The 18,443-nt window shown below is 46.4% G+C and overlaps 2 protein-coding genes across 3 annotated transcripts in view; both read left to right on the top strand.

The window, feature by feature from the left end:
- The window catches only part of LOC146427388 (26S proteasome non-ATPase regulatory subunit 4), a 93,609-nt gene that overhangs the window by 9,982 nt on the left and 65,184 nt on the right, over positions 1 to 18,443 (top strand). Inside the window, exons 5-11 of one of the 2 annotated variants that reach the window (XM_085082673.1) lie at positions 2,256 to 2,324; positions 4,372 to 4,587; positions 8,156 to 8,264; positions 10,122 to 10,253; positions 11,034 to 11,101; positions 13,112 to 13,294; positions 14,078 to 14,093. In XM_085082673.1, coding sequence (XP_084938799.1) covers positions 2,256 to 2,324; positions 4,372 to 4,587; positions 8,156 to 8,264; positions 10,122 to 10,253; positions 11,034 to 11,101; positions 13,112 to 13,279 — 762 coding nt within the window. In that variant the 3' untranslated portion in view covers positions 13,280 to 13,294; positions 14,078 to 14,093. Of the gene's footprint in view, positions 1 to 2,255; positions 2,325 to 4,371; positions 4,588 to 8,155; positions 8,265 to 10,121; positions 10,254 to 11,033; positions 11,102 to 13,111; positions 13,296 to 14,076; positions 14,146 to 18,443 lie in introns of those variants that run through there. The other variant, XM_085082672.1, reaches the window with a different exon arrangement.
- LOC146427387 (zinc finger protein 687-like) overlaps positions 15,502 to 18,443 on the top strand; it is a 99,273-nt gene continuing 96,331 nt past the window's right edge. The window contains exon 1 of the mRNA XM_085082670.1: positions 15,502 to 15,669. The gene's annotated coding sequence lies outside the window, so the exon portion shown is untranslated. The remainder of the gene's footprint in view (positions 15,670 to 18,443) is intronic.

Here is an 18,443-nt window from a genome sequence, read left to right as displayed (position 1 = left end):
AATCTGGGAAAAAATGTGGGAAAATGTGGGAAAAAATTGGGGAAAATCTGGGAAAAAATTTGGGAAAATGTGGGGGAAAATTTGGGAAAAAATCCAGTAAAATTTGGGAAAAAATTGGGGAAAATCTGGGAAAAAATATAGGAAAATCTGGGAAAAAAGCTGGGAAAAAAGTTGGGAAAATCCGGGAAAAAATCTGGGAAAAAATCCGGGAAAAAATGTGGGAAAAAAGCTGGGAAAATCTGGGAAAACATTGAGGAAAAGCTGGGGAAAAAAACTGGGAAAATGTGGGAAAAAATTTGGGAAAAATTGGGAAAAATTTTGGGAAAATCTGGGAAAAAATCGGGGAAAATCTGGGAAAAAAGCTGGGAAAAAGTCTGGGAAAAAAAAGCGGGGAAAAAATTGGGGAAAATCTGGGAAAAAATTGGGGAAAATCTGAGAAAAAATCAGGGAAAATCTGGGAAAATATCGGGGAAAATCTGGGAAAAAATGTGGGAAAATCTGGGAAAAAATCTGGAAAATCTGGGAAAAAATCTGAGAAAAAATCCGAGAAAAAAATCCGCAAAAATCTGGGAAAAAATCAGGAAAATCTGGGAAAATCTGGGGAAAAATGTGGGAAAAAAGCTGGGAAAATCCAGGAAAAAGTCTGGGAAAATCTGGGAAAAAATCGGGGAAAAAATGTGGGAAAAAATCTGAGAAAATCTGAGAAAATCTGGGAAAATCTGGGAGGATCTGGGAAAAAAGCTGGGAAAAAAGCTGGGAATATCTGGGAAAAAATCCGGGAAAAAATGTGGGCAAGTCTGGGGGAAGATTTGGGAAAAAATTGGGAAAATCTGAGAAAAAAACGGGGAAAAAATAGGGGCAAATCTGAGAAAAAATCGGGGGAAAAAGTTTGGAAAAAATCTGGGAAAAAACGTGGGAAAATCTGGGAAAAAATGTGGGAAAATGTGGGGGGAAATTTGGGAAAAAATCCAGTAAAATTTGGGAAAAAATCGGGGAAAATCTAGGAAAAAAATCGGGGAAAATCTGGGAAAAAATCTGGGAAAAAATTGGGGAAAATCTGGGAAAAAATACAGGAAAATCTGGAAAAAAAGCTGGGAAAAAAGTTGGGAAAATCTGGGAAAAAATCTGGGAAAAAATCCGGGAATATTTGGGGAAAAATCGGGGAAAAAATTGGGGAAAATCAAGGAAAAAATTGGGGAAAAAATTGGGGAAAATCTGAGAAAAAATCAGGAAAAATCTGGGAAAAAATGTGGGAAAATCTGGGAAATAGTTGCGAAAATCTGGGAAATATTTGGGAAAATCTGGGAAAAAATCTGAGAAAAAATCTGAGAAAAAAATCCGCAAAAATCTGGGAAAAAAATCAGGAAAATCTGGGAAAAAATCAGGGAAAATTTGGGAAAAAATCCAGGAAAAAATCTGGGAAAATCTGGGGAAAAATCGGGGAAAATCTGGGAAAGTCTAGGAAAAAAACGGGGAAAATCTAAGAAAAAATTGGGGAAAATCTGGGAAAAAAATCCAGGGAAAAATCTGGGAAAATCTGGGGAAAAATCTGGAAAAAAATCTGGGAAAATTTGGGAAAAAATGTGGGAACATTTGGGGAAAAAATCGGGGAAAAATCTGGGAAAAAAGCTGGGAAAAAATCCAGGAAAAAATCTGGGAAATAATCTGGGAAAAAATTGGGGAAAATCTGGGAAAAAATCTGGGAAAAAAGCTGGGAAAAAATGTGAGAAAAATGTGGGGAAAAGGCTGGGAAAAAATGTGGGAAAAATCCAGAAAAAAATTGGGAAAATCTCTGGGAAAGTCTCTGGGAAAAAATCTGGAAAAAAACTGGGAATATCTGGGAAAAAATTGGGGAAAAGCTGGGAAAAAAAGCTGGGAAAAAAGCTGGGAAAATGTGGGAAAAATATGGGAAAATATGGGAAAAAATTTGGGAAAAAAATTGGAAAAGCCTGGGAAAAAATTGGGGAAAATCTGGGAAAAATTTGGGAAAAAATGTGGGAAAATCTGGGAAAAAACCTGGAAAAAATGTGGGAAAAAACCTGGGAAAAAAATTGGGAAAATCTGGGAAAAATCTGAGGAGAAAATCAGGGAAAATCTGAGAAAAAATCAGGGAAAATCTGAGAAAAAATCAGGGAAAATCTGGGAAAAAATCAGGGAAAATCAGGGAAAAATGTGGGAAAAAATCTGTGAAAATCCGGGATTGACACCTGGAAAATCCCGGAATTGTCTCCTGGAAACTCTTTCCCATTTCCCAGCTGGTGAAGTTGGCCAAGCGGCTGAAGAAGGAGAAAGTCAACGTGGACATCATCAACTTCGGCGAGGAGGTCAGAATTCCGGAATTCTGCAATTCCCAACGGTTTTTCCCAACATTCCCAACGTTTTTCCCGACATTCCCAATGTTTTTTCCCGACATTTTTTCCCAACGTTTTTTCCCAACGTTTTTTCCCAACATTTTTTCCCAACATTCCCTATATTTTCTCCTGACATTCCCCATGTTTTTTCCTGATATTTTCTCCCAACATTCCCAACATTTTTTCCCAACATTCCCAACGTTTTTTCCTGATATTTTTTCCCAACCATCCCCATATTTTTCCCAACATTCCCAACATTTTTTCCCAACATTCCCAATGTTTTTTCCCAACGTTTTTTCCCACCATTCCCAACGTCTTTTCCCAACATTTTTCCCAACATTCCCTATATTTTCTCCTGACATTCCCCATGTTTTTTCCTGATATTTTCTCCCAACATTCCCAACATTTTTTCCCAACATTCCCTATATTTTCTCCTGACATTCCCCATGTTTTTCCCAACATTCCCAACATTTTTTCCCACCATTCCCAATGTTTTTTCCTGACATTTTTTCCCAACATTCCCTATATTTTCTCCTGACATCCCCCTTATTTTTTCCTGATATTTCCTCCCAACATTCCCCATATTTTCCCTAACATTTCTCATATTTTCGCTGACATTCCCTACATTTTCTCCCAACATTTTCTCTTGACAGTCCCCATGTTTTTTCCTGATATTTTCTCCCAACATTCCCAATATTTTCTCCCAACATTCCCCATATTTTTTCCCAATGATGTTCCTGACATTTTCTCCCAGCATTCCCCATATTTTCTCCTGCCATTCCTTATATTTCCCCAGTACTTGCCCCACATTTCCCTGATATTTTCCCCAAAATTCCCTGATATTTTCCCCTACCATTCCAAATATTTTCCCCAAAATTCCCTGATACTTTCCCCAAAATTCCCTGATATTTTCCCAATATTTTCCCCACATTTTCTCCCACCATTCCCCACTATTTCCCCCACTATTCCCAATATTTTCCCCACATTTCCACCACCATTCCCCATATTTTTTCCTGATATTTCCACCACCACTCCCAATAATTTCCCCATCTTTTCCCCCACCATTCCCAATATTTTTTCCTGATATTTTCCCCCATTCCCCACATTTTTTCCCACCATTCCCCATATTTTTTCCCAACATTCCCCATATTTTCCCCACCATTCCCCACATTTTTCCCTGATATTTCCCCTACCATTCCCAATATTTTCCCCACATTTCCCCTACCATTCCCCACATTTTTTCCTGACATTCCCCCACCACTCCCCACATTTTCCACCAAAATTCTCTATATTTTCCCCAACATTCCCCACATTTCCCTGACATTTTCCCCACATTTTTCTCCACATTTCCCCAATAATGTCCCTACATTTCCCCCACCATTCCGTATATTTTCTCCCGACATTCCCCATATTTTTCCCTGATATTTTCCCCACCATTCCCCATATTTTCTCCTGACATTCCCAATATTTTCCCCACATTTTCCCCCACCATTCCCCACTTTTTTCCCTGATACTTCCCCTACCATTCCCCATATTTTCTCCCAACATTCCCCACATTTTCTCCCTACTTTCCCGATATTTCCCTGATATTTTCCCACATTTCCCCCGATATTCCCCACATTTTCTCCCATCATTCCCCATATTTCCCCAATACTTTCACCCAACATTCCCCATATTTTTCCCTGATATTTCCCCCACCATTCCCAATAATTTCCCCACCATTCCCACACCATTCCCAATATTTTCCCCACATTTCCCTGATGTTTTCCCTACATTCCCCCAACATTCCCCACATTTCCCTGACATTTCCCCCACATTTCCCCAATACTTTCCCCTTATTCCCCCAATATTTTCCCCATATTTCCCCATTACTCTCCCCACATTTCCCCAATATTTTCCCCATATTTCCCCCACCATTCCCCACATTTTCTCCCATCATTCCCCACTATTTCCCCCACCATTCCCCACATTTTTCCCTGACATTTCCCCCACCATTCCCAATATTTTTCCCATTCCCCAGGAGTCGAACACGGAGAAGCTGACGGCGTTCATCACGGCTCTGAACGGCAAGGACGGCTCAGGTTCCCACCTGGTCACTGTTCCCCCTGGGCCCAGCCTGGCCGACGCCCTCATCAGCTCCCCCATCCTGGCCGGGGAGGGAGGAGCCATGCTGGGGCTGGGAGCCTCGGACTTCGAGTTTGGGGTGGATCCCAGTGCTGACCCCGAGCTGGCCTTGGTGAGAATCCCGAAAATCCCAAAATTCCCGAAATTCTGGGTGTCAGAATGGCAAAAATCCCCAAATCGCGCTCCAAATCCCATCCCAAATCCCTTGGTTTGAGCCATGCTGGGGCTGGGAGTGTTGGATTTGGAGTTTGGGGTGATCCCAGTGCTGATCCCGAGCTGGCCTTGGTGAGAATCCCGAAAATCCCAAAATTCCCGAAATTCTGGGTGTCAGAATGGCAAAAATCCCCAAATCGCGCTCCAAATCCCATCCCAAATCCCTTGGTTTGAGCCATGCTGGGGCTGGGAGTGTTGGATTTGGAGTTTGGGGTGATCCCAGTGCTGATCCCGAGCTGGCCCTGGTGAGAATCCTGAAATTCCTGAAATTCCTAAAATTCTGGGTGTCGGAATGGCAAAAATCCCCAAATCGCGCACCAAATCCCATCCCAAATCCCTTGGTTTGAGCCATGCTGGAACTGGGAGTGTCTGGTTTTGAGTTTGGGGTGATCCCAGTGCTGATCCCGAGCTGGTCCTGGTGAGAATCCTGAAAATCCCAAAGATTGGGAATCAAAATCCCAAAAATCCGCAAATCCGCACCAAATCCCATCCCAAATCCCTTGGTTTGAGCCATGCTGGGGCTGGGAGTGTCTGGTTTCAAGTTTGGGGTCGATCCCAGTGCTGATCCTGAGCTGGCCCTGGTGAGAATCCCGAAAATCCCGAAATTCCTAAAATTCCGAGTGTCAGAATGGCAAAAATCCCCAAATCGCGCAGCAAATCCCATCCCAAAACTCACATCAATTCCCTTGGTTTGAGCCATGCTGGGGCTGGGAGTGTCTGGTTTCGAGTTTGGGGTGATCCCAGTGCTGACCCCGAGCTGGCCCTGGTGATAATCCTGAAATTCCCAAAATGCCCAAAATTCTGAGTGTCGGAATTGCAAAAATCCCCAAATCGCGCTCCAAATCCCATCCCATATCCCTTGGTTTGAGCCATGCTGGGGCTGGGAGTGTCAGATTTCGAGTTCAGGGTGGATCCCAGCGCTGATCCCGAGCTGGCCCTGGTGAGAATCCCGAAAATCCCGAAATTCCTAAAATTCTGGGTGTCGGAATGGCAAAAATCCTCAAATCGCACACCAAATCCCATCCCGAAACTCACATCAATTCCCTTGGTTTGAGCCATGCTGGGGCTGGGAGCCTCGGACTTCGAGTTTGGGGTGGATCCCAGTGCTGATCCCGAGCTGGCCCTGGTGAGCAGAATCCCAAAAATCCCGAAATTCCCAAAATTCTGGGTGTCGGAATGGCAAAAATCCCCAAATCGTGCAGCAAATCCCATTCCGAAACTCACATCAAATCCCTTGGTTTGAGCCATGCTGGGGCTGGGAGTGTCTGGTTTTGAGTTTGGGGTGATCCCAGTGCTGATCCCAAGCTGGCCCTGGTGAGAATCCCAAAATTCCCAAAATTCTGGGTGTTGGAATCCCAAAAAACCCCAAAACCCCAAATCGCGCAGCAAATCCCACCCTGAAATCCCAAATCCCCCTAGTAATGCTGGGGCTGGGAGTGTTGGATTTTGAGTTTGGGGTGATCCCAGTGCTGATCCCGAGCTGGCCCTGGTGAGCAGAATCCCAAAATTCCCAAAGATTGGGAATCAGAATCCCAAAAAACCCCAAAACCCCAAATCGCGCACCAAATTCCATCCCCAAACCCACCTGAAATCCCAAATCCCTTGGTTTGAGCCATGCTGGGGCTGGGAGTGTCAGATTTCGAGTTTGGGGTGGATCCCAGTGCTGATCCCGAGCTGGCCTTGGTGAGCAGAATCCCAAAATTCCCAAAGATTGGGGATCAGAATCCCAAAAAACCCAAAAACCCCGAATTACGCACCAAATCCCATTCTGAAACTCACATCAAATCCCTTGGTTTGAGCCATGCTGGGGCTGGGAGTGTCTGGTTTCGAGTTTGGGGTGATCCCAGTGCTGATCCTGAGCTGGCCCTGGTGAGCAAAATCCCAAAATTCCTGAAATTCCTAAAATTCCGAGTGTCGGAATGGCAAAAATCCCCAAATCGCGCTCCAAATCCCATCCCAAATCCCTTGGTTTGAGCCATGCTGGGGCTGGGAGTGTTGGATTTTGAGTTTGGGGTGATCCCAGTGCTGATCCCGAGCTGGCCCTGGTGAGCAGAATCCCAAAATTCCCAAAATTCCTAAAATTACCAAAATTCCCAGCGTCAGAATTGCAAAAATCCGCAAATCGCGCACCAAATCCCATCCCAAATCCCGAGAAAACTCTGAAATCCCAAATCCCACCCCGAATCCCCTGGCCATGCTGGGGCTGGGAGTGTAGGATTTCGAGTTTGGGGTGATCCCAGTGCTGATCCCGAGCTGGCCCTGGTGAGAATCCCGAAATTCCCAAAGATTGGGGATCAGAATCCCAAAAAACCCCAAAACCCTGAATCGTGCACCAAATCCCATTCCGAAACTCACATCAAATCCCTTGGTTTGAGCCATGCTGGGGCTGGGAGTGTCTGGTTTCGAGTTTGGGGTGATCCCAGTGCTGATCCCGAGCTGGCCCTGGTGAGAATCCCGAAAATCCCGAAATTCCTAAAATTCCCACTGTCAGTATCCCATAGAATCCAAAATCGCACACCAAATCCCACCCTGAATCCCTTGGTTTGAGCCATGCTGGGGCTAGGAGTGTAGGATTTGGAGTTTGGGGTGATCCCAGTGCTGATCCCGAGCTGGCCTTGGTGAGCAGAATCCCAAAATTCCCAAAGATTGGGGATCAGAATCCCAAAAAACCCCAAAACCCCAAATCGCGCACCAAATCCCACCCTGAAATCCCAAATCCCCCTAGTAATGCTGGCGCTGGGAGTGTTGGATTTTGAGTTTGGGGTGATCCCAAGTGCTGATCCCGAGCTGGCCCTGGTGAGCAGAATCCCAAAATTCCCAAAATTCCTGAAATTCCCAATGTCAGAATCCCAAAAATCCCCAAATTGTGCTCCAAATCCTCCAAATGCTCTATGGGTGTCCATGGCAATGTTTTGATATCAGATCTGTGAGTTTTTTTGGATTTTTTGGGGATTTTTTGGGGTTTCCAGGCCCTGTGGGTGCCCATGGCCATATTTCTATATCAGACCTGTGAGTTTTTTGGGATTTTTTGGGATTTTGCAGGCCCTGTGACTGCCTATGGCAATGTTTCCATGTCAGATCTGTGAGTTTTTTAGTATTTTCTGGGATTTTTTTGGGATTTCCCAGGCCCTGCGGGTGCCCATGGCAATGTTTCCATGTCAGATCTGTAAGTTTTTTAGGATTTTTTTTTGATTTTTGGGGTTTTCCAGGCCCTGCGGGTGTCCATGGCAATGTTTCCATGTCAGATCTCTGAGATTTTTAGGATTTTTTAAAGATTTTTGGAGGATTTTTGTGGTTTCCAGGCCCTGCGACTGCCCATGGCAATGTTTCCATATCAGACCTCTCAGTTTTTTAGGATTTATCTGGGATTTTTGGGGTTTCCAGGCGCTGCGGGTGTCCATGGCAATGTTTCCATATCAGACCTCTCAGTTTTTTAGGATTTATCTGGGATTTTTGGGGTTTCCCAGGCGCTGCGGGTGTCCATGGAGGAGCAGAGGCAGCGGCAGGAGGAAGAAGCTCGCAGAGCTGCGGCAGCGTCGGCAGCTGAGGCTGGGATTGCTGCGGCTGGAGGGGATGGTGAGCGATTTAGGAATGGGATTGGGGTGGGATTGAGGTGGGAATGGGGTTTGGGATTGGAATTGGGGTGGGATTGGGATGAGGGGATGGAGGAGGCTGGGATTGCTGCGGCTGGAGGGGATGGTGAGCGATTTGGGATTGGGATTGGGGTGGGAATGGAATGGGAATGGGAATGGGATTGGGATTGGGGTGGAGGTGAGAAGGAGAGGATGGAGGGGATGGGATTGCTGCGGCTGGAGGGGATGGTGAGGGATTTGGGATTGGGATTGGGGTGGGAATGGGATTGGGATTGGGAATGAGGGGATGGTGACCGATTTGGGGTTGGGATTGGGGTGGGAATGGGATTGGGATAGGGATTGGGATAGAAATGGGATGGGGGTGGGAATGGGATTGGGTTTGGGATTGGGAATGGGATGGGAAGGGGATGGGAATGGGATTGGGGTTGGGGTGGAAATGGAAACGGGATTGGGACGGGAATGGGATTGGGATAGGGATTGGATTGGGTTTGGGGTGGAAATGGAAATGGGATTGGGATGGGAATGGGATTGGGATGGAATGGGATTGGGGTGGGAATGAGGGGGATGGAGGAGATGGGATTGCTGTGGCTGGAGGGAGTGGAAATGGGATTGGGATGGGAATGGAGTGGGAATGGGGGGAATGAGGGGATGATGGTTGTTGGGATTGCTGCAGCTGGAGGGGATGGTGAGGGATTGGGATGGGAATGGGATGGGAGTGGGGAGGGATTGGGATTGGGACAGGGATGGGAATGAGGGGGATGGAGGAGGATGGGATTGCTGCGGCTGGAGGGGAGGGTGAGGGATTTGGGATTGGGATTGGGACTGGGATTGGGACTGGGAATGAGGGGATAGTGAGGGATTTGGGATTGGGAATGGGATTGGGAATGGGGTGGTAATGGGATTGGGATTGGGATGGGAATGGGATGGAGGTGGGAAGGAGGGAATGGAGGAGGTTGGGATTGCTGTTGCTGGAGGGGATGGTGAGGGATTTGGGATTGGGATGGGATTGGGATTGGGATAGGATTGGGGTGGGAATGGGATTGGGATTGGGATTGGGATTGGGGTAGGAATGAGGGGAATGAGGGGATGGAGGAGGCTGGGATTGCTGCGGCTGGAGAGATTTGGTGAGGGATTTGGGGTTGGGATTGGGGTGGGATTGGGATTGGGATTGGGGTGGGAATGGGGTGGGAGTAAGATTGGGATGGGAATGGGATGGAGGTGGGAAGGAGGGAATGGAGGAGGCTGGGATTGCTGCGGCAGGAGGGGATGGTGAAGGATTTGGGATTGGGAATGGGATTGGGAGTAGGATTGGGGTGGGATTTGGATTGGGGTGGGAATGCAGTGATGGGGGAGATGGGAATGGGATTGGGGTGGGAATGGGGTAGGATTGGGATTGGAGTGGGAATGAAGGGATGGAGGAAGCTGGGAATGGGATGGGAATGAGGGGAATGAGATTGGGATTGGGGTGGGAATGGGGTGGGAATGGGATGATGGGGAAACTGGGAATGAGGGGATGGGGATGGGATTGGGGTGGAAATGAGGGTGTGAGGAGTTGGGAATGAGAGGATGGAGAGATGGGAATGAGGTGGAAATGAGATGGGAATGAGGGGATGGGAAGTTGGGAATGAGTTGGGAATGAGTTGGGAATGATGGGATGGGAAGTTAATGATGGGATGGAAAGTTAGGAATGATGGGATGGGAAATTGGGAATGAGGGAATGGGAAGTTGGGAATGATGGGAAGTTGGGAATTTGAGCACAGCAGGACCCCCTGGGCTGGACTCTCCACCCATCCATCCCCATTCCCGTATTTTCCTGGATTTATTTCCGGATTCCCCGCAGAGTCGGACGACGCCCTGCTGAAGATGACCATCGGGCAGCAGGAGTTTGGCCGCGCTGGAATTCCTGACCTGAGCTCCATGACCGAGGAGGAGCAGATCGCCTACGCCATGCAGATGTCCCTGCAGGGCGCCGGTGGGTGCTGATCCTGATCCTGATCCTGATCCCATTTCCAATCCCAATCCCATTTCCAATCCCATCCCCATTCCCATTCCCAATCCCACTCCCATTCCCAATACAATTTATTCCCATTCCAAATCCCATTCCCAATCCATTCCCAATCCATTCCCAATCCCATTCCCATTCCCAGTCCCATTCCCGATCCCAATCCCATTCCTGATCCCATTGCCAGTCCCAATCCCAATTCCATTCCCAATTCATTCCCATTTCCAATCCCATCCCCATTCCCATTCCCAATCCCACTCCCATTCCCAATACAATTTATTCCCATTCCAAATCCCATTCTCAATCCATTCCCGATCCCATTCCTGATCCCATTGCCAATCCCAATCCCAATTCCATTTCCAATCCATTCCCATTTCCAATCCCATCCCCATTCCCGATCCCAGTCCCATTCCCAATACAGTTTATTCCCATTCTCAATCCCATTCTCAATCCATTCCCAATCCCATTCCCAATCCCATCCCCATTCACATTCCCCATCCCAATCCTGATCCCATTCCCGATCCCATTCCCAATCCCATTATCCCATTCCCTTTCCCAATCCCATTTTCCCATTCCTATTCCCCTTTCCCAATCCATTCCCAATCCCCATCCCTTTCCCAATCCCATTCCCATTCCCATCTTCATCCCCATCCCCATTCCCATCCCCAATCCCATTCCCAATCCCATGAAAACCTCAGGAATTCCCATGGGGTTTTTCCCTGTTTCTGGCTGACCCCGCGGGTTTTGCAGAGTTCGCCCAGGCCGAGGCGGCTGAGGTGGACAGCAGCACCGCCATGGACACCTCGGAGCCCGCCAAGGTGAGCGGAGAGCATTCCAGAGCATTCCAGAACATTCCAGAGCATTCCTGGGTCATTGCAGAACATTCGTCGATAATTCTAGAACGTTCTCAGATTGTTCTGGAATGTTCCTGGAACATTCCAGAACATTCCAGAATGTTCCTGGGTCATTCCAGAACGTTCCAGATCATTCCCAGACCATTCTGGAATGTTCCTGGAGCATTCCAGAACATTCCCAGCTCATTCCAGAACATTCCCAGATCATTCTGGAATGTTCCTGGAGCATTCCAGAACATTCATAGGTCATTCCTAGAACATTCGCACATCATTCCAGAACATTCCAGAACATTCCCAGATCATCATAGAACACTCCCAGATCATTCCAGAACATTCATAGAACATTCTAGAACATTCCTGGAATATTCTCCCAAATTCTCCCGAATTATTCCAAATTCTCCCAAATTCTCCAGAATAATTCTCCCATATTATCCCAAATTATCCCAAATTCTCCTGAATTCTCCCAAATTCTCCCTAATTTTCCCAAATTCTCCTAAATAATGCTCCCAAATCCTCCCAAATTCCCCTAAATTCTCCCAAGTAATCATCCCAAATTCTCCTGAATAATTATCCCAAATTATCCTGAATTCACCCAAATTCTCCTGAATTCTCCCAAATTCTCCCAAATTCTCACAGATTATCCCAAATTCTTCTGAATAATTCTCCCAAATTATCATGAATCATCCCAAATTTTCCTGAATAATTCTCCCACATTATCGTGAATCATCCCAAATTCTCCCAAATTCTCCCAAATTATTCTCCCAAATTCTCCCAAATTATTCTCCCAAATTATCCTGAATATTTATCCCAAATTCCTCTGGAATTCTCCCAAATTATCCCAAATTCTCCGGAATAATTCTCCCAAAATCTCCTGAATTCTCCCCAGTAATTATCCCAAATTCTCCTGAATAATTCTCCCAGAATATCCCAAATTCTGCCAAATTCTCCCAAATCATCCCAAATTCCCCGAAATTCTCCCAAATCATCCCAAATTTTCCTAAATTCTCCCAAATTCTCCCAAATAATTATCCCAAATTATCCCAAATTATGCCAAATTATCCCAAATTTTCCTAAATTCTCCCAAATAATTCTCCCAAATTCTCCCAAATAATCATGAATTATCAAATTCTCCCGAATAATTATCTCAAATCCCCCCGAATTCTCCCAAATCCCTCCCAAATCATCCCAAATTCCCCCAAATTCTCCCAAATCATCCCAAATTATCCCAAATTATCCCAAATTTTCCTAAATTCTCCCAAATTCTCCCAAATAATTCTCCCAAATTCTCCCAAATAATCGTGAATTATCAAATTCTCCCGAATAATTATCTCAAATCCCCCCGAATCATCCCAAATTCCCCCAAATCCCTCCAAACCCCTCCCAAATCATCCCAAATTCCCCCAAATTCTCCCAAATCATCCCAAATTCCCCCAAATTATCCCAAATTTTCCTAAATTCTCCCAAATTCTCCCAAATTCTCCCAAATCATCCCAAATTCCCCCAAATTATCCCAAATTTTCCTAAATTCTCCCAAATTCTCCCAAATAATTCTCCCAAATTCTCCCAAATAATCATGAATTATCAAATTCTCCCAAATAATTATCTCAAATCCCCCCGAATCATCCCAAATCCCCAAATCCCTCCAACCCTCCCCAAATCATCCCAAATTCCCCAAATTTCCCAAATCATCCCAAATTCCCCCAAATTATCCCAAATTTTCCTAAATTCTCCCAAATTCTCCCAAATTCTCCCAAATAATTCTCCCAAATCATCCCAAATTCCCCCAAATTATCCCAAATTTTCCTAAATTCTCCCAAATTCTCCCAAATTCTCCCAAATAATTCTCCCAAATTCTCCCAAATAATCGTGAATTATCAAATTCTCCCGAATAATTATCTCAAATCCCCCCGAATCATCCCAAATCCCCCCAAACCCTCCCAAAATCCCCCAAATCTCCCGAATTCTCTCCCTCAGGAGGAGGACGACTACGACGTGATGCAGGACCCTGAGTTCCTGCAGAGCGTGCTGGAGAACCTGCCGGGCGTCGATCCCAACAACGAGGCGATCCGCAACGCCATGGGCTCCCTGGCCTCCCAGGCCAGCAAGGACAGCAAGGACAGGAAGGACGAGGAGAAGAAATGAGAAATCCCAAAAAAAACCCCAAAAATCCCGCGGTGAGGAAATCGGGAGTTCGGGAATAAAACGATTTTTTGTTGGGATTTTCGGGAATAAAATTAGGATTTGTTGGTCTATTGGGTTTTGGGGTTTTTGTTGTGGTGAGGTTGGCAACAGGTGAATCCCAGAAAATCCTGAATCCCAAAATTCCCAAAGATTGAGGATTTCCAATATCAGAATCCCACAAAACCCCAAATCCCATAAAACCCCAAATCCCAAAATTCCCAAAGATTGGGGATTTCCAATATCGGAATCCCATAAAAGCCCGAATACCAGAATTCTCAAAAACTGGAGATTCCCAACATTAGAATCCCAAAATTCCCCAAATCCCCTGTTGAGGAGAATCCCAAACTTTCCAGAATTTGGGGATTCCCAACATTGGAATCCCATAAAACCCTAAAATCCCTAAAGACTGGAGATTCCCAATATCAGAATCCCATAAAACCCCAAATCCCAAAATCCCCAATATCAGAATCACATAAAATTCTGAATCCCATAAAACCCCAAATCCCAAAATTCCCAAAGATTGGAGATTCCCAATACCAGAATCCCATAAAATTCTGAATCCCATAAAACCCCAAATCCCAAAATTCCCAAAGATTGGGAATTCCCAACATCCCAATCCCATCAAAGCCCAAATCCCAGAATTCCCAAGGATTGGGATTTTCCCTCTCCCACCCCTGCAGTGACCCCATGGGCTCCTTGGCCAGCAAGGACAGCAAGGACAGGAAGGACGAGGAGAAGAAATGAGAAATCCCAGAAAAATCCCAAAAATCCAGCGGTGAGGAAATTGGGAGTTCGGGAATAAAACGATTTTTTGTTGGGATTTTCGGGAATAAAATTAGGATTTGTTGGTCTATTGGGTTTTGGGGTTTTTGTTGTGGTGAGGTTGGCAACAGGTGAATCCCAGAAAATCCTGAATCCCAAAATTCCCAAAGATTGAGGATTCCTGATATCAGAATCCCATAAATCCCTGAATCCCAAAATTCCCAAAGATTGGGGATTTCCAATATCAGAATCCCCCAAAACCCCAAATCCCGGAATTCCCAAAGATTGGGGATTCCCAACATCCCAATCCCATAAAACCCCAAATCCCCTGTTGAGGAGAATCCCAAACTTTCCAGAATTTGGGGATTCCCAACATTGGAATCCCACAAAACCCCAAATCCCAAAATTCCCGAAAATTGGGGATTCCCAATCTCAGAATCCCATCAATCCCTGAATCCCCAAATTTCCAAAGATTGGAGATTTCCAATATCAGAATCCCACAAAACCCCAAATCCCAAAATTCCCAAACTCGGCATTCCCACAAATCCCCAAATCCCTGGAATTCCCCTTCTGACGTCACCGTGTCACGTGCCGCTGGGCGTGGCCTGCCCGCCTAGCCCCGCCCCCTGCAGCGCTCCCAGCATCCCCCGCGCGCTGTTTACAGCCAAACCGAGAGGCGTGGCTTGGCTCTTGATTGACAGATCTCCCGACCAATCAGCGGGCGCGAAGAGCGGATGTTGTTCTCCGGGCGGCCAATGGGATTGAGAGCAGGGCGGGGTTTGTGCTGATTGACAGCTCCGGCAACCAATCAGCGGCCGCGCTCGGCTTGGCGGGCTTTTGGTCTCTCCAGCCAATGGGAGAGCGAGGATTAGCGGCGGCTCTGATTGACAGCGCTCTGCACCAATCGCATCGCGCCGTAGCGGAAGTGGGCGGGGCATCGCTCAGAGCGCGCTGTGATTGACAGCTCGGGCAGCCAATGGGAGGAGAGGACTGGCGGCAGGGCGGAGCCGGGCTGGCAGCGCCTGGCCGGATCGACAAACCGCCATGGAGCCGCGATGGCCGCCGCGACCCGCGCTGGACCTGCGGCGAGATTCAACCAATGAGAAGCGAGAATTGCAAGGGGGGGATTGACTGACACCGCGCTCAGCCAATCAGCAGCGAGTGCGACAGCGCGCTCCACCAATAGGACGCGATAGCGGGGCGGTGGGCGGAGCTTCGCGCTTTGAATGACAGCCGAGCGCCCAATCAACACCCCCACGTGGGGCGGGGCGCGCTCAGCCAATGGGGAGTGCGGCCAGCCGCGCGCCGCCTTGAGCGACAGCTGAAAGAACCAATCAGAGTGCAGACTGCACTGAGTGACAGGCGGCTCAGCCAATCGGCGCGCGGCGGCGGGGCGGGCGCGCGGCGCGGCGTGAGGGGGAAGAAGCAGGAAGCGGCGGAGGGAAGAGCGGCGCTGAGGGGCCGAGCGGGAGCGCGGATAACAGCGGGAGAGCGGCGGGGAGAGCGGCCGGAGAGCCGGGAAAAGGACCGGAACCCGAGCGGGAGAACCGGAGGGGCAGCCGGGGAGCTCCCCGGGCGGGCAGCGGCAGGTAGGGCGGGAGGAGGGGAGGAGAGGCCTGAGGGGTCAAGGCCTGAGGGGAGGGAGGGAGGGAGGGAGAGGCCTGGGCGGGAAGCGCGGCCTGAGGGAGTGAGGGAGAGGAGGGGGTAAAGCAGCCTGGAAATGAAGGGGTTTTGAGGGGTTTGGGGTTATTCGTTATCCCGGAAAAATCCCGAGAGTTTGGGGGGTTTAATGGTCATTCGTTTTCCCCAAAAAATCCTGGAATTTGGGAGAATTTAGGTAGGGTTGCGGTAATCCTTACCTCCCAAAAATCCCGGGATTTCGGGGGGTTAATGGTCATTTCTTTTCCCAGAAAATGCTGGAATTTGAGGGGTTACTCTTTTTCCCAAAAAAATCTCGGGGTTTCGGGGGGTTAATGGTTATTCCTTATCCCGGAAAAATCCTGGAATTTGGGGATTTCACGGTCAGAGTTTTCCTAAAAAAATCTCGGAATTTTGGGGGGTTAATGGTCATTCGTTATCCTGAGAAAATATCTGGGTTTTGGGGGGTTTATGGTTATTCCTTATCTCAGAAAAATTCCGCGATTTTGGGGGGTTTATGGTTATTCCTTATCCCGGAAAAATCCCGGGATTTTGGGGGTTACGGTGACACTTTTTCCCGGAAAAATATCGGGATTTTGGGGGGTTTATGGTTATTCCTTATCCCGGAGAAATATCGGGAGTTTGGGGGGTTTGTGGTTATTCCTTATCCCAAAAAAATCTCGGGGTTTTGAGGCGCTACGGTGACTCTTTTTCCCAAAAAAATCTCGGGATTTTGGGGGGTTTATGGTTATTCCTTATCCTAGAAAAATCCCGGGATTTTGAGGGGTTACGGTGACTCTTTTTCCCAGAAAAATCTCGGGGTTTCGGGGGATTAATGGTCATTCCTTATCCTAGAAAAATCCCGGGATTTTGGGGGTTTATGGTTATTCCTTATCCCAAAAAAATCCCGGGATTTTGAGGGGTTACGGTGACTCTTTTTCCCAGTAAAATTCCGGGATTTCGGGGGATTAATGGTCATTCCTTATCCTAAAAAAATCCTGGAATTTGGGGGTTTCACGGTCAGACTTTTCCCTTGAAAATCCCGGGATTTCGGGGGGTTGCAGTTATCCCTTATCCCAAAAAAAATCCCGGGATTTTGGGGGGTTACGGTGACTCTTTTTCCCAGAAAAATTCCGGGATTTCGGGGGATTAATGGTCATTCCTTAGCCCCAAAACATCCTGGGATTTGGAGTGTTTAATGTTATTCCTTTTCCCCAAAAAATCCTGGAATTCGGGAGGGTTGCGGTTATCTTTATCTCCCAAAAATTCCGGGATTTCAGGGGGTTAATGGTTATTCCTTATCCCAGAAAAATATCGGGATTTTGGGGAGTTACGGTTATCCCTTATCCCAAAAAATCTCCTAAAAAATCCTGGGATTTCGAGGGGTTAATGGTCATTCCTTAGCCCAAAAAATCCTGGGATTTCAGGGTTTCACGGTCAGACTTTTCCCAAAAAATCCTGGGATTTTGGGAGGTTATGGTTATCCCTTATCCCAAAAAATCTCCTAAAAAAATCCTGGGATTTTGGGGTGTTATGGTTATTCGTTTTCCCAAAAATCCTCCTTAAAAATCCTGGAATTTTGGGGAATTAATAGTCACTCCTTTTCCTAAAAAATCGCGGGATTTCGGGGGGTTGTGGTTATCCTTTATCCCAAAAAATCCTGGAATTTTGGGGGATTAATGGTCATTCCTTCTCCAAAAAAAATCCTGGAATTTGGGGGTTTCACGGTCAGACTTTTCCCAAAAAAATCCTGGAATTTCGGGCAGTTACAGTTATCCCTTTTCCCAGAAAAATCCTGGAATTTTAGGGGAGTTAATGGTCATTCCTTATCCTAAAAAATCCTGGAATTTTGGGGAGTTAATAGTCATTCCTTATCCTAAAAATATCCTGGAATTTGGGGGTTTCACGGTCAGCCTTATCCCAAAAAAATTCCAGGATTTTAGGGAATCACAGTCATTCCCATCCTGGAATTTTGGGGAATTTTATCTTCCCTCCTATCCCAAAAAAATCCCGGGATTTGAGGAGATCATTCCCTAAATCTGGGATTTTTGGGAATTCCCAGTTTTCCCAAAATCCCAAAATGATTTTTGGGAATCACCATCAGCATTTCCCTGGAATTTTGGGGAGTTCTTCCCACCAGGAATTCCCAAAATTTAGCTTTTTTTGGAATTTTGGGGAGTTTTTCCCACCTGGAATTCCCAAAATTTAGCTTTTTTTTGAATTTTGGGGAGTTATTCCCAGCGGGAATTCCCAAAATTTAACTTTTTTTTTTTTTTTTTGGGTTTTTGGTTTTTGGTTTTTTGGTTTTGGGTTTTGGTTTTTGTTTTTTTGGTTTTGGGGGTTTTTGGGTTTTTTTTTTTTTAATTTTGGGGAGTTTTTCCCACTGGGAATTCCCAAAATTTAGCTTTTTTTTGAATTTTGGGAGTTATTCCCATTGGGAATTCCCAAAATTTAGCTTTTTTTTTAATTTTGGGGAGTTCTTCCCACCTGGAATTCCCAAAAATTTAGCTTTTTTTGGAATTTTGGGGAGTTATTCCCACTGGGAATTCCCAAAATTTAACTTTTTTTTTTAATTTTGGGGAGTTCTTCCCACCTGGAATTCCCAAAAATTTAGGTTTTTTTTGAATTTTGGGGAGTTTTTCCCACCAGGAATTCCCAAAATTTAGCTTTTTTTGGAATTTTGGGGAATTCTTCCCACCAGGAATTCCCAAAAATTTAGCTTTTC

The sequence above is a fragment of the Lichenostomus cassidix genome, chromosome 25 (assembly GCF_008360975.1).
Source record: "Lichenostomus cassidix isolate B80296 chromosome 25, HeHo_3.0, whole genome shotgun sequence".
Lineage (NCBI taxonomy): Eukaryota > Metazoa > Chordata > Aves > Passeriformes > Meliphagidae > Lichenostomus > Lichenostomus cassidix.
This window is presented reverse-complemented; position numbering and strand designations above follow the sequence as displayed.